Below are 22,850 nucleotides of genomic sequence, written 5' to 3' on the forward strand. Positions count from 1 at the left end.
AGAAGGGATGGCAGTGGGAAGCCACCAGCCAGTTCACTGAGCACTGGGCACTTGGAGCTGTCACTGGTGCTCTCTGGTCAGGCCTCCCAGCTCCCTCCAGTGTTGGTAGTACTGTACTAGATACAGTCTCTTAGAGTCCTGCTTTTTGCAAATATAATGTTATATTATTTGCTTTATTTTTAACAATTGAAGCATGGGAGGAAAGTCAGCATGGAGACTTATTCTGGTAGCAGTGTACGTGAGAAGCCCTAGGGCCGATTGATCCGAAGTCCAGCAGGAATGGAGTTAGGAGCTCCAGAACCTGACACGCCCAGGGGTTGCTGGTGGCCACAGAGCAGGGAAGAAAAGGCCTGGGCCCCTTGCATGTCAGGACACCCCCCGGAGCCTGGTGCCGAGGTCTGGGGGCCACTGTTGGACAGGGTCACGGACACTGGCAGGACATCTGGAAGTCCTGTGGAGGGGAGAAAAACCAGGGAGGTGTGAAACTTTGCACGTGCTAGACTCACACGCTGAGAGCCTCCCCAAAGCCAGACAAGCGCCAGTGGGTGAACGTGAAGAAAAGTAGGTTCGATTCGGTTTGTGGATGCACTTTCCATTGACCACGTCTGCCCAGCCGTGGGACCGGCGACCAGACTCCAGAAATGAAGGGCTTGAGTGGAGACTGGCTGCCGTCGCAGTGAAGCTCTGAGGGGCAGCCTGGCTGGCTCACGGCCCCTCCGGAAGCAACAGAGTGCTGTGGGCAAGTGCACGTTGGGTTTGAAACCTAACGAGCGGACTCCTGGTTCTGGGTTTGCTGCTTGCTAATTGCATCACTTTGGGCAAGGGCGGCCTCTCTGAATTTTCCCTCTGATGGTGGCAGCACTAAAATACTCAGAGAATTTTCATGACCCTCAGAGGAGATGATGGTAAAGCTCTTAGCAGGAATTAACTGCCTTTTGTATTACTGTGCCCTGGTCAATTTTTCTTCTTTCTCGGTGTTTCTGAGGGAGCCGTGGGAAGTGGCAGCTGCCACAGCCCCGCCTTCTCTGACCAGTGTCTGCTGTCCCCTTGCACCCCGTGCTCTCGCCTACGGTCCTGGCCTCCAGCTTAGCTGTCTCCAGTACTACATGGGACCCACCAACGGCACCTCAAGGGTGCAGATAGAGGACGGCTGCGTGGAGAACCCCAAGTATTACAACTACGTCGCTGTGCTGTCCCTGATCGCCACCATCATGCTGGTGCAGGTCAGCCACATGGTCAAGCTGACGCTCATGCTGCTCATCGCAGGGGCTGTGGCCGTCATCAACATCTACGCCTGGCGCCCCATCTTTGATGAATACGACCGCAGACGCTTCCAGGAACACGAGTAAGATGAAGCCTGTTTGGGGATCTGCATAGTCTCCTTCCTCCCACCCCCCAGGCCCCGTTTCAAGGTCATGGGTCTGCACTGAGCTGGCCGTCTGTCTCTAGGGCTCATCCACGGCTTGTATGGGAATCAGGGTTTGTGGTTTCTCACAGACGGGCCACTGGTTGGCTGTGATCCCAGGACACATCCTTCCCCTTCTTGAGGAGTTGAAGACCTGGGTCACCTCAGTGTTTGGCTGGGCACCAGTCTCTTGTACCCGATGGGGCCTGAGTGTGCTATTATCTGTCCCAACAGCTTTCCGATGGTGGCCTTAGAGAAGATGCAGGTACTTTCCAGCCCTGGGCTCAATGGCACTGACAGGTAAGGGTGACCGCTTTCCCGTCCTGGTCTGTGTTTTTGGCCCCTTTCTTCTAGAGGCAGGGAATACAACAGGCCAAAGCCCCATGGTCTCATCCTTCCAGAGGCACGTGACGTGGGATAGTCAGGCCGGAGAAGTGAGTGTGTGTTTCTGTAGGGAGCCTGCAGCAGACTTTAGTGCTCATCTGGCCACGCTGGCCTCTCCTGGGTCAAAGAGAGCGAGGTGTGGCGAGCAGTGTGGTTTAGAGGCTGGGACAGAGAGCAGGCTGGGCTGAGGTGAAAGGAGAGCAGCCAGGTAGAGGACAGCTGCGTTTACCGGCTGGCAGGACAGACGGCAGAAACAGGAGCAGGAAGGAACACTGTTGCATTCAAACTAGAAGACCTGGATTTTGAACCCTGCCGCAGTGATTCTCTGTGGGGCCTCAGGCAGGCCACTTTTCCTGAGTCTCAGTTTTCATCTCTTGAAGAGGATATCAGACTAGAAGTTCTTCAAGGTCCCTTCTAGCTCTAAAGTTTTAGAATTGTATGATTCAGTGACTTGACTAGACTTTTAAGTAAGTTTAAAAAAAAAAAAAGATGACCTACAGAAGGTGGGTAGAAGACTTGAAGAGCATTTCGCAAAAGAAGAAATCTAACTGGGCAGTAATAAATGAAAGGCATTCAGGTAACCGAGGTCATGCAAATTAAGACCACTGTGAAAGACCATCACACCCCTATCAGTTTGGCGAAAATTAAGAAGTCTGATCACATCCTGTATAATAACGGTAATGCATACATTCCTGGTGGGAGTATAAACTGGTACAACCATTTTAGAAAACAATTTGGAGTTAATTAGTACAGTTGAAAGTAGACCTATGACCCAGCAATTCCACAGCTACGTGTACACCTCAGAGAAACGAATGCACGTATATATGTCCCAGGATACATGAACAAGGATGTCCACAGTTGCATTGTTTATAATAGCCACACACACCTACAAACATCCAAAACAAATGAGAACGACCCAAATGACATCAACAATGAACAGATACGTAAATCGTGGTAGAGTCATATAATAGAATACTGTACAGTAATGGAAATGATGTACAGCTCCACACAAAAATATGGGTGACAGTTACACAAAAGCATGGTGGCACTGTGCCCTCATCCCATCACCGAGATGTTAGTCAGTCTCTCCCGTCTCCAGATTCCTAGATGGTTGCAGCTACTTCTGTGATCAGTCAGGTGATGCAGTGTTTATTCAACATCTGGGGAGCATCCCCGAAGGCCTGATGTGGATTCCAAGTGCAGCCGGGAGGAGCCAGGAGTTGGTTGGCTGTTAAGACAAAAACCCAATGATTTCAGAAAGCTTTACTGCCCGGTGGGCATCCGGACTTGACGCGAAGGTGCTTAAGCTGCTGAGAAAAGTTTCTGGGTGACAGGAAACAGCACAGCCAGATTAGAGGGAATAAGGCTCCCTTGTCAGCGGGCAGCACGGTGCCCTTCAGCTGAACTGTCCTCGGTCCCACAGGCTGCCCCTGGTGCCATCCAAGTGCTCGATGACGGTGATGATCTTCGTCATGATGCTCAGCTTCTACTACTTCTCCCGCCACGTGAGTGCCTGCACACCCTCCTCTTCTGCGCAGACCTGCTGGGGCCTCTGGAGAAGCAGCCCCAGGACCTAGGAAACCAAGCTCCTGGGGAATGCTGGTTCCCTTACCCCACATGGCATGTGACCCTGGTCAGGCCACCACCTCTGCCAGTTTCTGGTTTCTTCCTCAGTAGTACAGGAGCAACAGTTCTTACCTCTTCCTTCTGACCTCCTGCGGGAAACTGAAGGAAGCCTGGGGGAGGGGCACAAAAGCCTGGATAAAATCTCTATTCCCTAGGCCAGCGGCTCATGGATCTCCACTCACCCAGGCTCTGGGGGTCACTAACACACTGACTACGGAGCCGGAAAATAAAGGGAAAGAAGCTGATGAAGTTTTTGTTTGGTTAAAAGGAAAAAGAGGAAGAGAGGGAAGGAAGTACCCTCGTGAGGGACTCACTTCCCTGTTAGCTCAGATGCCACCCAGTGGCTTGTCGGGGAACTACAGCCACCCCCAGCCACTTCTTGACCGAATGGAGCCTGCTGGAAATGGGGACTCCTCCTCCCTGGGCTAGGAGATCCCACTGCTGCCACCACCCACAGGGCAGACCTGTAGCTAAAATTATGTCCCAGGACGCCCCACACGTCCAGAATACCTCTCACATCTTCCTGTAACCAAAGGGGCTGGGACCCTCACTGCACCTGTAGGGTGGCCTTTTTGATGAGGGAATCTTTCTGGGTCTCATTTCCCTTGCCATTAGCCGTTTTCCTTTCAGTCTTCCCATGTTGGAAATAAGTTCACATTTTTCGTCTTCCTATCAAATGGCCAGCTTTCTCTTTCTTTCTTTCTTTTTTTTTTGGCTGTGCTGAACAGCTTGTGGGATCTTAGTTCCCCAACCAGGGATTGAACCCGGGACACGGCAGTGAAAGCACCGAGTCCTAACCACTGGGCCAGGAGGGAATTCCCTCAGATGGCCAGCTTAGAGCTCACACCTTACCTATGTCTGTGTCCATAGGTGGAGAAGCTGGCACGGACACTGTTCTTATGGAAGATTGAGGTCCACGACCAGAAGGAACGTGTCTATGAAATGAGACGCTGGAACGAGGCCTTGGTCACTAACATGTTGCCTGAGCACGTGGCACGCCATTTCCTGGGGTCCAAGAAGAGAGACGAGGTGAGGGGTGGCCCTGTGCTGGAGCCACGAGCCTGTGTGTCATCTTCTGGCTTTCTGTCTTCTTATGACATGGCCTGGGGGCCCAGGTAGGGCTGGACCTACCCAGCACAATACTAGAAGCAAAAGAAGAATTTCACAGGCTTTTGGTAAAGGGCACTGCCATAGACATTGCTTCCATGGGCCACACACCTCTGGGAGGCCCATTTCAGAAGCCAAGGCCTTGGTGGAGCCCACCTTTCTGCCGACCGTGATCATCTCAGACTGGTTCTCATGCCTCACTTCCCAGCTCCACCCCACCCTCTTCTCAGAGCTGGAGCTGTTGCAGGGACTAGTGAAGCTCTTTTTTAGTTATTAATTGTTGTGATGAGCTACTTTCTAATAATTCAAAGTTGGGATAGTCTGGGAGACGTGTGTGTCCAAGAAGCTGAGTGCACATGTCATGGATCCATATGGAAGACAGATTCATTTCTATAGCACATTATTCACTTAGACTTTTTTGAGCACTTTGGCCCCGCCTCTTTTTAGGAGCTGTACAGTCAGTCTTATGACGAGATTGGAGTCATGTTTGCCTCCCTGCCCAACTTTGCTGACTTCTACACAGAGGAGAGCATCAATAACGGTGGCATTGAGTGTCTGCGCTTCCTCAATGAGATCATCTCAGATTTTGACTCTGTAAGTGACCATCCTGCGCCCCCCTCCTCCTGCCACAGAGCCAGCCCTTCCAGATTGCAGCCCAGGAAAGGCTGCAGAAGTCAGAGGGAAGTTAGAGTTACTCTGGCTGCGTTTCCCCATAAAAGCCCCTCCGCATAACAGAGCCATCTGGAGATATTGGGTCCCAGGTGAGAGCCTGGGAGATCACCTACAAGTCTGGCCAAAACAAGATCCCGAGGCCCCTCTGATTCCTCCTACCCTCAGATTCAGGTTCAGTAGACATTTATCAGGTAACTTGTATACCAGGGGAAATGCTTTTACATAGATGCTCCCGCCCTAGGAGACTGGCACCTGCATCCCAGGGTTAAGGTGGTAGAAACTGAGGCTCAGAATATCGGGACATTGGCCCAGGATCATGTGGCAGGTGTCGGCTGGATGAAGCTGTTACAGGAAAACATCTTAGATGTCTCCTGGGCTTGTTGTAAACAGGCAAATCTGTCATTTAGTTGTGGCTCATTCATCTCCGTCGACTGCTGACAGTTCTGTCTTCCTTACTACTGGCCTCAGCTCCTGGACAATCCCAAGTTTCGGGTCATCACCAAGATCAAAACCATTGGCAGCACCTACATGGCAGCTTCAGGAGTCACCCCAGATGTCAACACCAATGGCTTTACCAGCTCCAACAAGGTAGCTAACCAGCTCAATGTCTAGAGGAGATGGGGCAAGAGAGAGGCAGCTCACACGTAGCACGTGGGAAACGATGTCATAATAAAAGTAGCTGCCATTAAGTACTGTTGTGCGAAGGGGTCACAGACACACACCCAACAACCAACGCGGTGCAAATATAAAACCAGGTTTACGAGTTTAATAAGCAGAGAGAGGGGAACACACATGGCCCCCCACAGCTGTTCCACAGCTTAGGCCGGGCGTGAGATGGTTTAGGTAACTGTGGCCATATCCTCTTTTTTTTTTAAAATTTATTTTACTGAAGTATAGTTTATTTACAATGTTAATTTGTACTGTACAGCAAAATGATTCAGTTATACACATATACATACATTCTTTTTCATATTCTTTTCCATTATGGTTTATTACAGGATATTGAATATAGTTCTCTGTGCTCTACAGTAGGACCTTGTTTAACCATTCTCTATATAATAGTTGGTATCTGCTAACCCCAAACTCCCAGTCCCTCCCTCCCCCACCCCCGACCTCCTTGGCAACCACAAGTCTGTTCTCTACATCCATGAGTCTGTTTCTGTTTCATAGATAAGTTCATTTGTATCATATAGATCCCACATGTAAGTGATACCATACGGTATTTGTCTTCCTGACTTACTTCACTTAGCATGGTAATCTCTAGGTCCAACATTCATGTTGCTGCAAATGGCATTATTTCATTCTTTTATAGCTGAGTAATATTCCATTGTATATATGTACCACATCTTCTTTATCCATTGATCTGCTGATGGACATTTAGGTTGTTTCCATGTCTTGGCTATTGTGAATAGCGCTACAGTGAACATTGGGGTACATGTATCTTTTCAAATTAAAATTTTCTCCAGATATATGCCTAGGAATAGGACTGGAGGATCATATAGCAACTCTATTTTTAGTTTTTTGAGGACCCTCCATAGTGGCTGCACCAATTTCCATTCCTACCAACAGTGTAGGAGGGTTCCCTTTTCTCCACACCCTCTCCAGCATTTGTTATTTGTAGACTTTTTAATGATGGCCATTCTGACTGGTGTGAGGTGGTACCTCATTGTAGTTTTGATTTGCATTTCTCTAATAATTAGCAATGTTGAGCATCTTTTCATGTGCCTGTGGCCATGCCCTCTTAATGCTCTATACTTTCATAAGAACCGGGGAGCAGGAACTATCTACACAGTTATGTAACAGTGAAGATGTCCGGGCTGGGGAAATGGTTTTGTTAGGAGAGGGAAGTCGTTAACGCTCACTGGCTGACAGATTATTCTCCTGTTGGCTCAGCCCTGTGAGGCCAGCTGTGCTTAGCGCCAGAGGGAGAGGAAATGAACTGTGGGGACCCTGGTCCCAAGGGCTGTTCTTAAAACATTACCCTAGTTTATTTCACAACTGTGCTGTACAGTGTAAGTCCTACTGCCATATCCACTTTATGGATGAGGTTAAAGAAACACATCTAGAATGGTCATCACCCTCAAGTGCTTACAATTACTTGAAGAGACAAATGAGGACAACGATACAAAATTCAAAGGCCAGGTTCAGATAGGGTGGTGACACGACCCTGCCAGACGCATGGCAGACAGCAGCTGGGCTGGGAAGGATTTGCCTTCCCCACCACCTCTGCCCATCCTTGCCCTGGACCCAGAGGGACCCAGGTGAGCTGTCACAGTGACAAGTCAGAGCTAAAGAGGTCCCTGGCTCCCCTGTGGGAGGAAGTGCAGAACAAGGCCTGTAACTAGCAGGTGAAGGGAAGGAAGGCGCCCGGCGGGCCCTGGCGCTCACGGTTGCTTTCTTGTGCAGGAGAGGTCAGACAAGGAGCGCTGGCAGCACCTGGCGGATCTGGCCGACTTCGCGCTCGCCATGAAAGACACGCTCACCAACATCAACAACCAGTCCTTCAATAACTTCATGTTGCGCATCGGTAAGGCCTGTTGGCTCGCCCACTCCTGCCGTGCTCCCCCTGGTGCAGGGGGCTCGGCAAATCGGGGAGGACGGGGCTTAGAAACACCTGAGGCGTTTGGGCTGGGGAGGTTCATACTCACCGAGCTGGAAGGGACCTTACGGGTCTTTAGGTTGATGATAGAACTGAAAGTGTGATGAAATGGTCAGCCATCCCTGTCCCACGCTATTGACGATGATGGCCTTCGTTCTGAATCCGGCTGGGACTTGAGTTTGTCTACCTTTCCAGGGAATCTTCTGTGCCTGAGGGCCTTGTTCACCTCAGTCCAGCCTGTTAGGATTCATGTCACCTGCCACCCACTACTGGGAAGGGGGTCTCGATCCTGGGCAAGGTCACAGGAGACTTGAAGTACCAGGTGTGCCAAGAGAGAAACTGGCAACTTCTGTCCTAAATGAGTTAGTATATTGGGGTGGCTGACATTTACTGAGCACAGAGCGAGGAGGGTGAGAAGGACACGTGACTTCTGTCCTCCGGTAGCTTAGGCTTGACGAGGAGTATGTTACATAACTAGGAGCTTTGTGGTTGGAGCCAGGTGGCAAATTCCGTGAGAAGAGTTGGTGGCTTCTGAGATGGGGCTGTGCTGAATTCTGTGCCTCTACCTCAGGCATGAACAAAGGAGGGGTACTGGCTGGCGTCATCGGAGCCCGGAAACCACACTATGACATCTGGGGCAATACAGTCAACGTAGCCAGCAGGATGGAGTCCACAGGGGTCATGGGCAACATTCAGGTACGTACAGCAACAGAGCCGACCGTGTGCTCAGATCCCAGGGAGTGGAATCGGAATAATGCATGTTTTGCAGGGCACTACTGCCTCCTTTCTGTTGGCCCAGAACGTTAAGTTGGCAATGCTGAGATCAAGGGCCACACTGGGACGACATGCTTCAGTAAAACGGAGAAAATACTTCAAACCCATTTACAAAATGCAGGTTTAAGTTCTGGATAAAAGAATGCCCTGCTCCGGCTTCCCTGGTGGCGCAGTGGTTGAGAGTCCGACTGCCGAGGCAGGGGACACGGGTTCGTGCCCCGGTCCGGGAAGATCCCACATGCCGCGGAGCGGCTGGGCCCGTGAGCCATGGCCGCTGAGCCTGCGTGTCCGGAGCCTGTGCTCCGCAACGGGAGAGGCCACAGCAGTGAGAGGCCCGCATACTGCAAAAAAAAAAGCATGTCCTGCCTCTTGGTTCCCAGTGACCCTTGGGCCTCCAACAGCTCCCCCCCAAAACCACCCTGATCTGTATCACTGGCTCTGGCAGGAAAGCTCCACAAGAAGGGCAAAGGGGACAGAAAAGCAGCCTTGCCAAGCAAGGCGACCTGTGGCTGACCTCCTAGGAGAGGGAGCACGAAGGTTACAGAGGGGTGGGCCAGGCAAACCCCACCCCCGCAACCGGTACACAGGCTGGAAGGGGCAGAAGAGCGCTGGGAGCCTGTGGATGGGGATCCTGCGTGGGTAGCACCGGGCCCCTCGGCCCAGGTTCACTCTCTAAGCCGACGCTCTCGGTTCTCCCTCTACAGGTGGTGGAAGAAACTCAAGTCATCCTTCGAGAGTACGGCTTCCGCTTTGTGAGGAGAGGGCCCATCTTTGTGAAAGGGAAGGGGGAGCTGCTAACCTTCTTCTTGAAGGGGCGAGAGAAGCCAGCCACGTTCCCTAATGGCTCCTCGGTTACACTGCCCCACCAGGTAGTAGACAACTCCTGAATGGCCTCGAGCCCCCAGAGAGTCCACACGGGAGGGAGAGGGTATTTTCTGGAATCGAAGGCAGGCCTTGGGAAAGGACAAGTGACCAAGTCCCAGCATTCCCAAGCTGTTGAGGTGCACACTCACGTAGACGTTAGGTTTAAAAATCTCAAGCCTTCATCTGTTTACGGATGTGTGAGCTCTGAGGGCGGCCATACTATTCCTTGGTGTGCCTGTAGTGCCTGTAGCTTCCCCAGAGAGCAGGGCTCTTGGGCACAGTATTGGAGTGATCCTTCCAGAGCCCTGGTCTCGACCAGCCCTCCTCCCCCAGAGAGGCCGTGGCCACTGTGAGCAGGAATGTACCAGAGGCAGAACAAGGCTGCTGCCTTTGGGCCCGGCTGGGAGCACAGGTGGGGCAGCTCTGTTTACGACAGGGCTGGCAGCTGCTCTGTCCCCAGCTAGAACTTGGAAGCATTCACTCTGAAGACCTGCTTGCCTCTGTGGTCCGAGTTACGTGAAATGGGCCTCGTCCTGATAATCTTGAAAGGTTCTTCTGGAACCAGTCAGTCACCTTAGTCATGAGAGCAGAAAGTGCAATATTTCCTTTTACCTGGTGGGAGGGAGGGAGGGAAAGGGACTTTATTTCTGAAAGAAAAATATATAAACAGATCTTCTACATTTATATTTTTAACTTTCTGTTAAAAAACTTTCCGATATTGCCTTGCCTTTTGAGCTCTTGCTACAGTCGCGTTTGCTACTGCTTTAAAAGCGAATTTACAGGTATTGATAAAGAACAAGACTGTTTTATTAAAAGCTTTATTCAGCTTGAATATGATCATTGGGAAAATTCTGTTACCAGCCCTCACCTGAGAAGTGCTTTGCTGCCTCCCACACTGGTCCTCACCATGTGCCTGGAAGGCAAGAGCTTAAACTAGGACCTTGCTCTCTTCTTAAGCTGCTTCTTTCTAAATGGTGGTCCAAGCTGGCTTGACCATTCCCCTGTGCTCCTCCCAGAGTTAGCTGGGGCTGCCACACCTGCAGGTTGCTGCGTGGCCATCAGGTCTTGGCCTTGGGCAGTACGGGTGGTAATGACTCCTATTTGTGACTGGGGGAGTGGGGCGGGGCGGGAAACGGGACAGGAATTAAAATAGCGCGATGACAGGTTTTTACATCAGAGCACTAGCCCTGCGTATACTCCCAAGCCAAGGAACAAAAAGCACCAGCAGAGCAGAGGCCATGGTTACAAGAAGTGGCACCCTAACTGGACCAGGAGATGAGGAAAATACATGTACAGCCAGGGCCTGCAGCTTGCAGGAGAGGGAAGAGACAAAGGAGGGGGATCCGCTTCCCTCTGCAGTGATCAAATTATGAGACTTCTGATCATGCTTTTTTACCGCTGAGCTTATTAATACATTCTGTGCTCTACTAACATGTTCTAGGAAACGACATTAGATACATGGAACCCTCATTATTTTATCCATAGTACTTTCTCATGCCATATTCTTTGTAAAGCAGTGACCTAGAATATTCCATTCCAAACAAAAGATTAAACACACTTCCCTTCTTAACTATATGATTCATGTCATATCATGAACCTAGAGTGTTCTAAGAACTTTCTTTTCAAAAGTCACAGATAAGGAAAGTAAGGCAAAATTACTTGAAGGTATCATAAAAGCTAGAAATACTCTTTAATTGTATGGTACATACTCCCTTTTTCACAAAATACCCTCTATTACCCCCACAGACCACTCTGATTTTTAGCTAAAATGTATGATCAAATCAATATCTCAAGAGAAGAGATACTCTTGAGCATTGTAACAAGTGACCAGGCAATCATGGAGAACTGTCTGAAAATGCCAGGGTCTACAGACTCAAACTTGTCCCTAACCATGCTGGTGAGGTGGGTGTCTGTTCTCATTGCAAGGACGGTCCCCAGGCAAGGAGTCTGAGCCTTTACAACAGTTTTCAGTTCCCAGGACCTTGCTTGCAACTGTGGTCAGTACTAGTTTACTCACTTCTGATGTGTTCCCAATGAAAATAATATTCTAGGAGACCAGGCTCATATCCAGCTTGTCTCCTTTTCTTGCAAATGAAGTAAACACTTGATGTAGGGGCTTTGTAAAAAACAGATTTTCATGGGCTGCTCGCTGTTCTTCCTGTGTGGTGGATAATGCATCCGTCCCTAGAAAAAGATAGAACCTATCAATCTCATTTAGTGCAACTGTAGGAATCAGAACTTGGATCACTAATATTCTGGACACGTCTAACTTTTTTTTTAATTTGGTCTGGAGCTGAGAGAGGCTTGCCCCTTACTGGTCCAATGAAATTTTGAGACCAGAAACTCTGCCCAGAGAAATCAAAAGCCTATGATGTGAAACCTGTGGCAGCTTCAAAATTTCTGCCTCGTAAAAACATTTTATCCTTTTTCTCATTATCGCCCATGTACTATGGTACACTTAACGAAAACAAAGTCATAGCAAATGTCTCAGCCATCCCTGAAAAATTCTCATTTAGAGAAGTCTCTGGAGAGCTAAGTATATGCTGACTTGTCATGTCTACTTGGTTTCACAGTGAAACGAGTCTTGGCTCTCTCCACCACAGTGACCCTATGACACAGCCTCATTAGCTGTCTAAGAGGGGTCTCCAATGAAAACAAATCATAAGCGGAAAGAACTCTAGCAGAGTTGGATGGAGCAAAGGAGAAAGGAAAACTAGGATAATTGTGTTTACTACTTACAAAGAGGAGAAGAAAATTTGGTAGAAACAAGGAAGATATTCTTGGTATCTGTCTTCATATTTTTCTGTTCATAGTACATAAACAGAAGAAAGTGTCTCAAGAGGCCCAACTGATGTAGTCTATTTCGCCCTGTTTCAATCAATCTGAGTAACCCAGGCATATTATAATTTCTTCCTGGAGGTATCCTTCCTCTTACCTTGGTAAGTAACAGTGACATCAGTTGGAAGAGTTGTCGTGAGGTCCTTATATAGCAGTCTAGCACAAAATGGAAAGGACTGGCCTTCCGGCTCCGCTTTGTAAGTAAATGACAGCAAGTTGCACAGTGAGTTTCTCTGCAAAGGCCCAGCCAGAAAGGCTTCAAAGTCACTCTAATGGGGGTGAGGATCAAAAGAGACACAAAGTATATGACAATTACAACTCCAAAGGCAGTGATAGGTTATGCCGCTTCAAACATGTCTACCAAAAACAGGGCCTATTAATTAAATCTCAGAAATAAATGAAGGACAGAGAAAGGCCTGAAAAAAGGACAAATGACAGAGATTTATAAGATAATTAAGAACTGGTAGCAGCCTAGAGTCTAAGTAAATGGCCAGGGGCTGGGGATACAGGGGAGATACTATTTCTGCCAAGAGCTGCATTGACATATGTATGGCTGAGATGCTTCATGTCTACATTCACGTACCAATTTGTTTATCTGACAACCAGGCTACATATCAGTTTAAGTTTATCTGACAACCAGGAGCTTCAGAGTCATTCCAAATGAATAAAGAGGTATAAGAGTCACTTATTTTAAGAGTCACTTATTCCCTATTTGCATTCATTTCCTACCTTTTTTTTCCCTTTTTACCTCAACCCTAAGCTCAACTGCAACCCTAAATAGAAGGTAAGCCAGAGCTTAGGCAAAGATGGAGAGTATTCCTCTGTGGTATTTCAAGAAACCATTATTCTGCTGTGCACCTATACCCAAGGTTCAGCAAGACACCCGGCACATAGTAGGTACTCTATAAATTCCTGTTGAATTAAAAGTATAGCAACTGTACCCTACCACTTTGTGAGGCGAAGGAAGGGTCAAGTTCAAAAGCTTGAGAATCACCATTCATGAGTGAATAATCCCTTAACTGGTATCCATGCTTCAACATCATCCAGAGTTTCAACAGAAGAGAAGGTGGAAAATAGCTTGTATATTAATAAGAAACAAGCATTAGAAGGACAGTGGTCAAACTTCCGGCTCAGAGTTATGAAACATTTGAAAGTACAAAAAAAGAACATGTCCCTTTTTCTCCTTTTAAGCTCATCTGGGCTCACAAAATGCTTTATAAGATCGCAGATACCTGAAGTCGATCTGCCTGGTACTTCCTCCCAGAGTAAGCATTCAGGTACTCGCAGAGCGTGAACAGGAAGTGCTGAATATTAGTCTGTAAGTATTTTGCAGATATCTCCTCCAGAGGAATGAAGACTGGAATCGAATGGTGATGTATCTGAAGTGGTTTCCGCATGACAAGGTCCACAAAATAGGAATCCAGCAGATTCCCCTCAAAAGCAGTGCTGATGCAGACACAGACTCCTCGGCTGGTCAGTTTCCCACTGATCCCTGAGACAAATAAGACGATACCTTAAGAGATGTCAGGCAGAGGCAGTATCCTATTCACCTGTGCATCCCAGTCCCCTCAGCACTGCCTAGTTACATACATCATGGGCTCAAATGCTCGTTGAATGAATGACAACAGACTCTTTCTTCTCACTGACTCTAGCTCACTTTGAGTTGATAAAACCACAGAAGAATGGTGGGAAAGAAAGAGCATCCTAAATATTAAATTACTGAGGAAGAGATTTTGAACTTTTCAATTTACCTATGCTTCTTTTTTCCTGAGTGTCAAATAATTTATGGTAGTCCCCACGTCTTCCCACAATCCTCTTATGATACAGATAATAGGTAAATAAATCCTCATTTTAATGGTGAAACAGAGACTTGAGGGGTTCAAACTATTTGACCAGTGGCATAAAGCAAGCCAGCAGTAAAGGAAGTTGTAGCACACCATCTAGCACACGTCAAATTGCTAAAAATGAACAGTCTAAGCCAGCCACCAGTCAACCTGCTGCTGCACAAAGGGGCCAGTCCTGTAGGGCAAGTTGCCTATGAAGAGCATGCCAGCTTTGTGTGTGTATGTTGAAGGGGGCAAAAGTCAATGTTCATGAAGTAAGTCCAGGACTTATAATACATCTTGCAAACTAACTCACTAGAGACAAGAGACCCAGACTGAAACAGGTCAGAAAAAAACTATACCTGTAAAACGATATGCCTGCAGAATGGCTTTCACGTTTTCCCATTTTCTCTTCAAACTTTCTTGCTCAGTAATCTCTAATGTTTGGTCGGGTTCTACATTGGTAGTAGATGCTTTAACCTGCGAGATATGTAGCAGATCAAACTGGGTACAAAGGGGCATAATAGAAATCCCATGCCCTCACCTACCTGGAAAAAATTTAAATGCACAATATTTTTTTATTATATAAATCGATCAAGAAATGCTACAGTGGCCAGCCACCTGGTGCTATGAATTCACAGCAGAGGAAGAATCTTGTGGGTTAGTGCTAGGAATCAGAAGTAGAAATTGTGCTGGCCTGGACAACAATGAACTTGGTTGGCATGGAGAGTACTGTGAGAGAAGAAAGAAAAGGATGCCAGGAAAGTCTAGGAAGCAAAAACACCTGCGAAGAGGCAAGGCTGGGAAAGTTGGTTTGGGTCAGACTGTGCAGGTTTTCAAGTGCCAGGATGAGAAATACTGACTCTAAGCCACACGCTGGGAGATACGGCCCAGTAGGAGGTATTGGACTGACTCTCCCTCTGAGACCACTACACAAGCTGGATCAAATACCAAAGAGGAATAAGCAATCATGCAAGTAAACAAACAGAAAATGGCCCGAAGGCACTGGAGAATCACCAAAATAGCCAGATTGAAGACTAAGGATAAATGCTCTGAAGTGAGCTGGGATTTCCTGAGGTTTTCCCCCTCAGAGCATTTGCTGATTTTAATCACAAGGCATACAGGCCAAATAGAAAGCTGCAGGCTAAATTCTGTAGCAGTCTCACCATGCCAGGGAAACAAAAACTGGAGATCAAGGTTACCAGAGCAGCCTTCCTGTGGGTCAAACTATAGAAAAGGGAACCCAACATTCTGCATACAACTTGCCCTCCAGGCACTTGCCAAATCCTAAACTGCCTATGTGTGGCTGGGTACTTAGAAACCAAAACAGAAAGAAGCTCCTGAAAGTTAAAAAGCTAAGCAGAGATTCTGGAGATCAGGGCCTGCCAAAGAAGGGGGATCTTGACAGATCTGTTCCCAACACACCCAAGCTTTCAAGTGAGGTCCCCCCGCCCCCCACCAAAGGACTACACCCTAGGAGTAAGGGCAAACCAGAAACAGATTACTTCAACGATTAAAGTGATATGCCCATATGCTATCTGCCTGTCAGAAAAAAAATGAAATTCTTTCTGGAGGAAGAGGACATAGTTCAGAATCCCTATATTTTTTCATACGATACCCATCACTGAAAAAAAAAAAAAAGAAGCATATCAGGGAAGAGGAACAGACCTCTGAAAACCAGGAGAAAAAAGAAGACAACAGAAGCAGATCCAAAGGGATTCAGCTATTTGAGTTATTAGGCATAGTCATTAAAATAGATTAAAAGATGAAGAACTCACACCAAGGGGCTGGAATCTATTAAAGTCAGATGAAAATCCTAAATCCAAAAAATACAATAACCAAAATCAGGAATTCAACAGGTTTAAAAGCTGACTGGACACATAGAAAAAGTAGAAAATAGGTATATTTTCTTATCTAGATTAAAGATATAAGGCATAGGTCACAGTAAAAACAAAACAAAAACTCCATACTTGGGAGCCCCAGAAATACAGGAAAGAATGAGGCAGATGCATTATTTGAAAGATGCTGGCCAAATTTTCCAAATAAATGAAAAACAGCAAGTAATTAATTTAAGAAGTGCTACAAACACCAAGCTGGATGAAGAAAGAAAACCAATCCTAGCCACATTATGATATAAAACTGCTAAAACCCAAAGACAGAACCATGAAGCAGCCAAAGGGCAAAAGACACACTATATGCAAACAATAAGACTAACATCTGACAGAAACTATGGAACTAGAAGACAATGGAAAAATGTATTTAAAGTATAAAAGAAAATAAATTTCAATCTATAATTCTATACTGAGCAAAAATACCTTTAAACATGAAAAATATAGTGAAATACGGCATTTTCAGACAAACAAAAATAGAGAATTTATTTCCAGCAAATTTACACTGCAAGTAGTACCAAAAGGAACTACTTACACTGAAGGAAAATAATCCCAGATGAAAATCTGGAAATGCAGCAAGTAATAAAGAGCACTGAAAAAGGTAAATATATATATATAACTCTAAAGGCATAGTGACTATACAAAAGTGTTTCATACAGTTTTAAGTATATGTAGAATTAACATGACAATAATAACATGAAAGGCTGCATGTGTGGGAGAGAAAAGATGTTAGAAGGTTCTGTAATTATCCAGAAAGTGGTACAAGTACTAATCTAAAGTATATTCTAGTAAGAAAAAAAAGCATGTTTTGTGGAGGATAACCACAAAAAGAATGCTAAAAGCATGTATAATTAGAGAAGTGAAATAATAAAAGATCAATCCAAAAGGTGGAAAGAAAGGACAAAAAAGAAACAAAGAACAAATAAGATCATAAATAATAACATGGTAGACTGAGATCCAGATATGTTAGTAATCATATTAAAAGTTCATGGACTAAATACTTTAATTAAAAGACAAAGACTGCCAGGCTGGATTAAAAATGTCTAACTATATGCTATTGATACTTACAAGAACAAGAGCTGTTGTAGTGATACTAATATTTGACAAAGTTGACTTTAAGAAGTTTAAAAGAAAAGGGAACATTTCATAATGATAAAAGTTAAGTCAACCAGGAAGATATAACAATCCTAAATTTGTTTGGACCTACTATACAGCAAAATGGAATGAAAGGGAAAAAAATGTACAAATCCACAATTACAGCAGGAGATTTCAACACATTTATCCCAGTAACTGATAAAACAAGTTGACAAGTAAATTAGTGAGGATATAAAATATCTGAACATCATGATGAACATATTTGGTCTATTTGATAGAGAGAATACAGTACCCCAAAATGCAAAACCCACATTTAATGCACATGGAACATTTATCAAAACATTTATCAAAACATGCTGGGTCATGTTCTTTGATCACAATGGAATTAAGCTATAAATCAGTAACTAAAAAAATTACTAACAAATCCCCCAATTTTTGGAAATTAAGCAATATATTTCTAAAACAAACCTATGGGAAAAAGAAGATATTACAATGGAAATCAAAAATATTTTGAATTGAAATAATGAAAACATGATATACCAAAACTTGTGGGATATAGCTAAAGCCATGTGCTATGAACTGAATGTTTGTGTCCCTCAAACTTCAGAAACCTAACCTAAAGCCCAATGTGATGGTATTTGGAGGTGGGGCCCTTGGGAGGTGATTAGGTCATGATGGGGGAGCCCTCATGAATGGGATTAGTGCCCTTATAAAAGAGATGCCAAAGAGCTAGCATGCCTCTTCCGGCATGTGAGGTTACAGTAAGACCACGATCAAAGAGGTAGTTAAGTCCTCAGACACTGAATTTGCTGGTGCCATGATCCTGGACTTCCCAGCATCTAAAACTGTAAAAAATAAATATTTGTTGCTTATAAGTCATCCAGTTTATGGCACTTTTGTTATTGTGGCCCATATGGACTAAGATTCTATGCTTAGAGGGAAATTTATAACCTTAAACACATACAGGAGAAAAGAAGACTTATAAAACAATAAGTGTTCATCCCAAGAAGCTAGAAGATACGCCATGTACACTGACTGGAAGACACAATACTATAAAGATTTCAGTCCTCTCCAAATCAATATATAGATTCAGTGCAATTCCAATCAAAGCCACAGGAGGTTTCTTTTTGGAAATTGACAGCCGATTCCCAAATTTATGCGAAATTCGAGGGGCCAACAATAGCCAAGATAATTCTGAGGAAGACCTAAACTATAGGTATCAAAACTTTCAATAATAAACCTCTGGTATTAGCACAAAGACAAACAGACCAATGGCACAGAACAGAACTCAGAAGCGGGCCCACAGTGGACCCAAAGACCCACTGCAATACAGTGGGAAAAGAGTGGTCTTCAAGAAGTAGTACTGGATGAACTGGATATCCATATGGAAAAAAAAAAAGAAGTATGACCTCTATTTCACACCATACACAAAAATCAATTTCAGAGGGACTGTAATTCTGAAAATAAAAAGTAAAATAAAGCTTTTAGAAAATAACACAGAATATCTTCATGTTCTTAAAGTTAGGCAAAGATTAAAAGGAAACAAGAACGGTAAGCATAAAGTTAGATTCCTCAATCAAACTTCATTAAAATGCAGACTTTCTTCTCATCACATTGTTAGAGAGTGAAAAGGCAAGCCAGTCTTTAAAAGAAGATCTGGGGCTTCCCTGGTGGCGCAGTGGTTGAGAGTCCGCCTGCTGATGCAGGGGACACGGGTTCGTGCCCCAGTCCGGGAAGATCCCACATGCCGCGGAGCGGCTGGGCCCGTGAGCCATGGCTGCTGAGCCTGCGCGTCTGGAGCCTGTGCTCCGCAACGGGAGAGGCCACAACAGTGAGAGGCCCGCGTACCGCAAAAAAAAAAAAAAAAAAAAAAAGATCTGGAATACAGATACACAAAAAATAACTCATATCCAAAATGTGTAAAGAATTCTACAATTTAATAAGAGATATACAGCCCAATAAAAATTCTGCAAAAGTCTTAAGAAGTTCACAAGAGAAGATTTTCAAGTGTCCAAAGAGGTACTTAAAACCATCAGTTATATAGGCGAACGCGAATTAATCCACAATGATTTACTCCCACACTCTAGAATGAAAAATTTCTAAAACTGACAACACCAAGTATCAGTAAAGATGCAGAACAATGGAAACCTTATACACTGTTGCTGGGAATGTAAAATTGGTACAATAACTTTCAAATACTGTTCGACAGTATTTACTAAAGATAATCTGCATACCCTGTGACCCAGCAATTCAACAGAAAAGTATATATTTTTATATCAAAAGACAGGAACAACAATGTTCACAGCAGCATTATTCTTAATAGCCCCAAAGTGAAACAATCCAAATAACTCAAATGTCACCAATAAGTACAATAAGTAAAACAATTGTGGGATATTTCTTCAACGGAATAATTATATAGCAATATAAAAGAGTGACCACAGCATGCACCAATATGGATGAACCTCACAGAGATAGCATTCAGCAAAAGCAGCCCGACATAAGAGTTTATACTTTTTAAATTTATGTAAAGCTCCATAACAAGTAAAACCAATGTATAGTAACAGAAACCAGAATAGCAGTTACCTTGAGGGAAATGACTAGGAGGATTTAAGAGGGAGACTTCTGGGGTGCTGGTAGTAGTCTACACTTTGATCTGTGTGGTACTTACCAGGGTGTGTTCGTTCTGTAAAAGGATCTTCAGATTTGTGCACAACATATATACACATATGTGTGTATGTGTATACATATATATATATATATTTTTACTTTAATAAAAAAGGAAGGGGGGAGGAAGAGAATGGAGGAAAGGGGGAAAAGGAAGAGAGGGAGGGAAGACAAGAAAAAGAAGGCTGACCTTAACCCAGGAGGAATGAATAATTACTGACACTTTGAGCAAGGAAACTTGTAATTTAATGAAAAATGTAGTGTTTTATGAAGATTTTCTTGGCTGTGCGGAATTTATCAGAGAAGTATAAATACCAGAAGAAAACAAACTAGCAGACTGCTGCAATAATCCCGCCATCTAAATCACCTGGTAAATATTTAGGACCCATGTGGATAATACGTGCTCTACAGCAGGGGGTGGGGGAGGGGCACAAAGACAATCTAAAGAAGAATTTGACAGGTTTTACTAACTGAACCTGGGCTAGAGAGAAAGCTGAAAAGAGGGAAAAGTCAAAGTTTACTGTGAGGTTTCAGGTTGGGTTATAGAAAGATGGTGCTAATGACAAAAGTACCAATGACTCAAGTCTGGCTGAGATTAAGGTAACAGGCTCATGTCTATGAGGGCAGGTTTAAGAGATTATTATGAAGAATTCGCCTGGCCCATCAGTAATGCCTGCCAGCTGTTAGCGGGTATTGACATTAGCCGACTCTACAGATTTGATCACTTGAGGGATCAAGGACTGAAATCCATCCAGTAAGACCACAGGTAAAACGTATTACACAAATTTGCTAATTCCCAGATCACGTTTGTTTTTTACACTCTAGGAAAGCCTGCCAACGTCGATCACCCTTCTACTCACACTAGCTTGATGTTGTTTCACTTCAGCCCTCAGCTTATCTCGCAGACGTCTCAGTTCATGAATCCTGGTTCCAAGAGCACTTTCCTCTGCCTGTGCACTCTGTGGCTCTTCCATTTTTTTACGGGATCTGCTCACTTGAGTCTCTAGTCTTTCCAAGTGAGCTAAAACACCTGAGGGAAGTAAAAAGGGAGTTTCACAAGAAGCTAAGGATTTCTAACCCCAGGAACGGGAAGCACTTCAGGGAAGAACAGAGGGTGACCCTTTATCCAGAACTCTGTGGTCAGCTAAACTGGAGACGTTGCCAACAATTTATAAAACAGGAGGAGCTGACAACAGAAGTCAGTGATCAGCAACCTCTTAGGCCGAACACTGACCTACAAGCAGTCCCTGACCAAGACACTGTTCAAAAAGGGCATCATCTGAAAATGGCTTATCTCAGTTATCTATGATAATAGTGACCCAGAGGAAAACAGGGTCACCAAATTCAGACTCTCTCAGAAATTGTTTTTTTTAATGCAGAATTGTTTTTCTTGGTTTTACGCATGTTTTCCCAAAGTGCTAATGCATAACTGGATTTAGACATCCACAGAGGCTTGAATAAGTACTCTGAAAAGTATTAGGAGCATAGGACTATAAAGGCACACACTGAAAGGAACCGTCCACCAATATTACTGGGTATCAGACAGGAAAACAAGCTCACCAACAGATAGAAATTCAGAGGCAATCTCAGATCCTAAGAGACTAACTAAAGACCAATATAGTAAAGGTCACAGTTTCATAATGCTAATCAACTCTAGCAGTGAAGCATCTGTGAACATTTCCTACATATTAAGACACCTGTGGGGCTTCCTTGGTGGCACAGTGGTTAAGAACCCGCCTGCCAATGCAGGGGACACAGGTTCAAGCCCTGGTCCGGTAAGATCCCACATGCCGCGAAGCAACTAAGCCCGTGCGCCACAACTACTGAGCCCACGCGCCTAGAGCCCGTGCTCCACAACAAGCCACCGCAATGAGAAGCCCGCGCACTGTAACTAGAGAAAGCCCGCGTGCAGCAACGAAAACCCAACACAGCCAAAACGAAATAAAATAAATTTATTAAAAAAAGAGACACTTGTGCTAGATCCTTTACTTGCAAAGCATGCAAAGAATTAAAGCATTTATTTAATATTTCCTATGCATTAGGCATGTGCTAAATGCTTCACTTGAAAAGCATTAAAAGAATTATCTAATTTCCACAGCCACCACCACAATGCTATTATTCCTCTCCATTTTCCAGATGAAAACACTGAGGCAGAGAAAAGTAAAATAACTTGCCCAAGGCCACAGTATTTATAATGGCAGAGCCAGGACTCCAACCCAGGTCTGACCAATACCAGTCACTGCCTCTTCCACGGGAGTAATGCATAAATGGCTCCCCCCAAATCCTGGGAAGAGTAAAGAAAGCTCATTGGCTAGAACTGTAGCTCTGAATATGAACGCTTAGCCTACTAGGAATGCAACCTATTGGTCTAGAAAGGGATAAGAGCCTAGAATATGTGAAGTAATTTTTCCTGCTCCAATGATCTTAGCTGCCTGTCCCTTTAAGTCTTCAATGTTAGTTCCTTTCACCATCCTGCTCCCAAACAGGACAGGTCACACATCGGTTAAAGGAGGGAAGGGCTTTCAACCTGCGCGTTGTTTGGGCAGCAGGAGTAAGGGGGGGAAAGGCGACCCTTTGAATACCTCCTCTGGACTCGCCGTCTTGACTTAGAGTATTCGCCAGCTCCATCTCCTCCTCAGATTTCCAAGAGCCTTGCTAGAAAGCTGTCCAAGCACCAGTAATAGGGCTGTCCTTGGAGACAAAATGTCAAGAATCGATTCATATTCAGACAAACCTAGAGGGCAGGCACACGCAACGCTGGTACGCACCCGTGCGCCCCGGACACCCCAAGTGTCGTCGCTAGGACTCCCCTTCCCTGACCCGCCCGGTCCGCTCCCCGGGTCCGAGTCGGCGGTGTCCACGTCTACCTCCCCGCCCCTGCGCGCTCCTAAGGCGCCGCGCCTCTGGTTCCTCCGGGCTTCCTTGCACACGGAAGGAGCTGTAAGAATGCCGCTCAGCCTTCCACCCTATCACGGTCCCGACCGCCACTGGGTCTTACTTTCCCTTACTTCCTCTCCTCTGGCTGTTCCCGCTTGCCTTCAAATCCAAGCCAACCGGTCCCAGCGTGCTTTGCACTCCCAACGTACAAAAACATGGCAGCACTCAGGGCC

The 22,850-nt window shown here is 45.5% G+C and overlaps 2 protein-coding genes across 3 annotated transcripts in view; one reads left to right on the forward strand and one right to left on the reverse strand.

Moving 5' to 3' along the window:
- ADCY3 (adenylate cyclase 3) overlaps positions 1–9,903 on the forward strand; it is an 80,572-nt gene extending 70,669 nt beyond the window's left edge. Inside the window, exons 13-21 of the mRNA XM_060026995.1 lie at positions 1,086–1,345; positions 1,640–1,705; positions 3,213–3,294; positions 4,286–4,444; positions 4,970–5,116; positions 5,663–5,782; positions 7,601–7,721; positions 8,365–8,489; positions 9,272–9,903. Of these exons, the coding sequence (XP_059882978.1) occupies positions 1,086–1,345; positions 1,640–1,705; positions 3,213–3,294; positions 4,286–4,444; positions 4,970–5,116; positions 5,663–5,782; positions 7,601–7,721; positions 8,365–8,489; positions 9,272–9,454 (1,263 nt within the window). The 3' untranslated portion in view covers positions 9,455–9,903. The remainder of the gene's footprint in view (positions 1–1,085; positions 1,346–1,639; positions 1,706–3,212; positions 3,295–4,285; positions 4,445–4,969; positions 5,117–5,662; positions 5,783–7,600; positions 7,722–8,364; positions 8,490–9,271) is intronic.
- A 33-nt stretch (positions 9,904–9,936) lies between these two features.
- Positions 9,937–22,803, reverse strand: CENPO (centromere protein O). 2 transcript variants are annotated; one of them, XM_060026997.1, is made up of 8 exons: positions 22,749–22,803; positions 22,323–22,431; positions 20,601–20,770; positions 14,455–14,572; positions 13,502–13,761; positions 12,367–12,538; positions 11,449–11,615; positions 9,937–10,043 (listed from the first exon to the last, which is right to left on the reverse strand). In XM_060026997.1, exons 2-7 carry the CDS (start codon positions 22,366–22,368, stop codon positions 11,479–11,481), a joined length of 903 nt encoding a protein of 300 aa, XP_059882980.1. In that variant the 5' UTR covers positions 22,369–22,431; positions 22,749–22,803; the 3' UTR covers positions 9,937–10,043; positions 11,449–11,478. The 2 variants fall into 2 exon arrangements, with proteins under 2 accessions (XP_059882980.1, XP_059882979.1); XM_060026996.1 differs by having other exon boundaries at positions 22,739–22,793.
- Positions 22,804–22,850: the final 47 nt, after the last annotated feature.

Source organism: Delphinus delphis, chromosome 12 (assembly GCF_949987515.2).
Source record: "Delphinus delphis chromosome 12, mDelDel1.2, whole genome shotgun sequence".
NCBI lineage: Eukaryota > Metazoa > Chordata > Mammalia > Artiodactyla > Delphinidae > Delphinus > Delphinus delphis.

Coding starts and splice junctions, on each gene's coding strand:
- CENPO (XM_060026997.1), bottom strand. CDS start 22,368: ATGGAGCTGGCGAATACTCTAAGTCAAGACGGCGAGTCCAGAGGAG. Junction 13,762..14,454: donor GCAGGCATATCGTTTTACAG/GTATAGTTTTTT, acceptor TATTTGTCTCAG/GGATCAGTGGGAAACTGACC. Junction 11,616..12,366: donor TGTCACTGTTACTTACCAAG/GTAAGAGGAAGG, acceptor ATCTTTTTCTAG/GGACGGATGCATTATCCACC.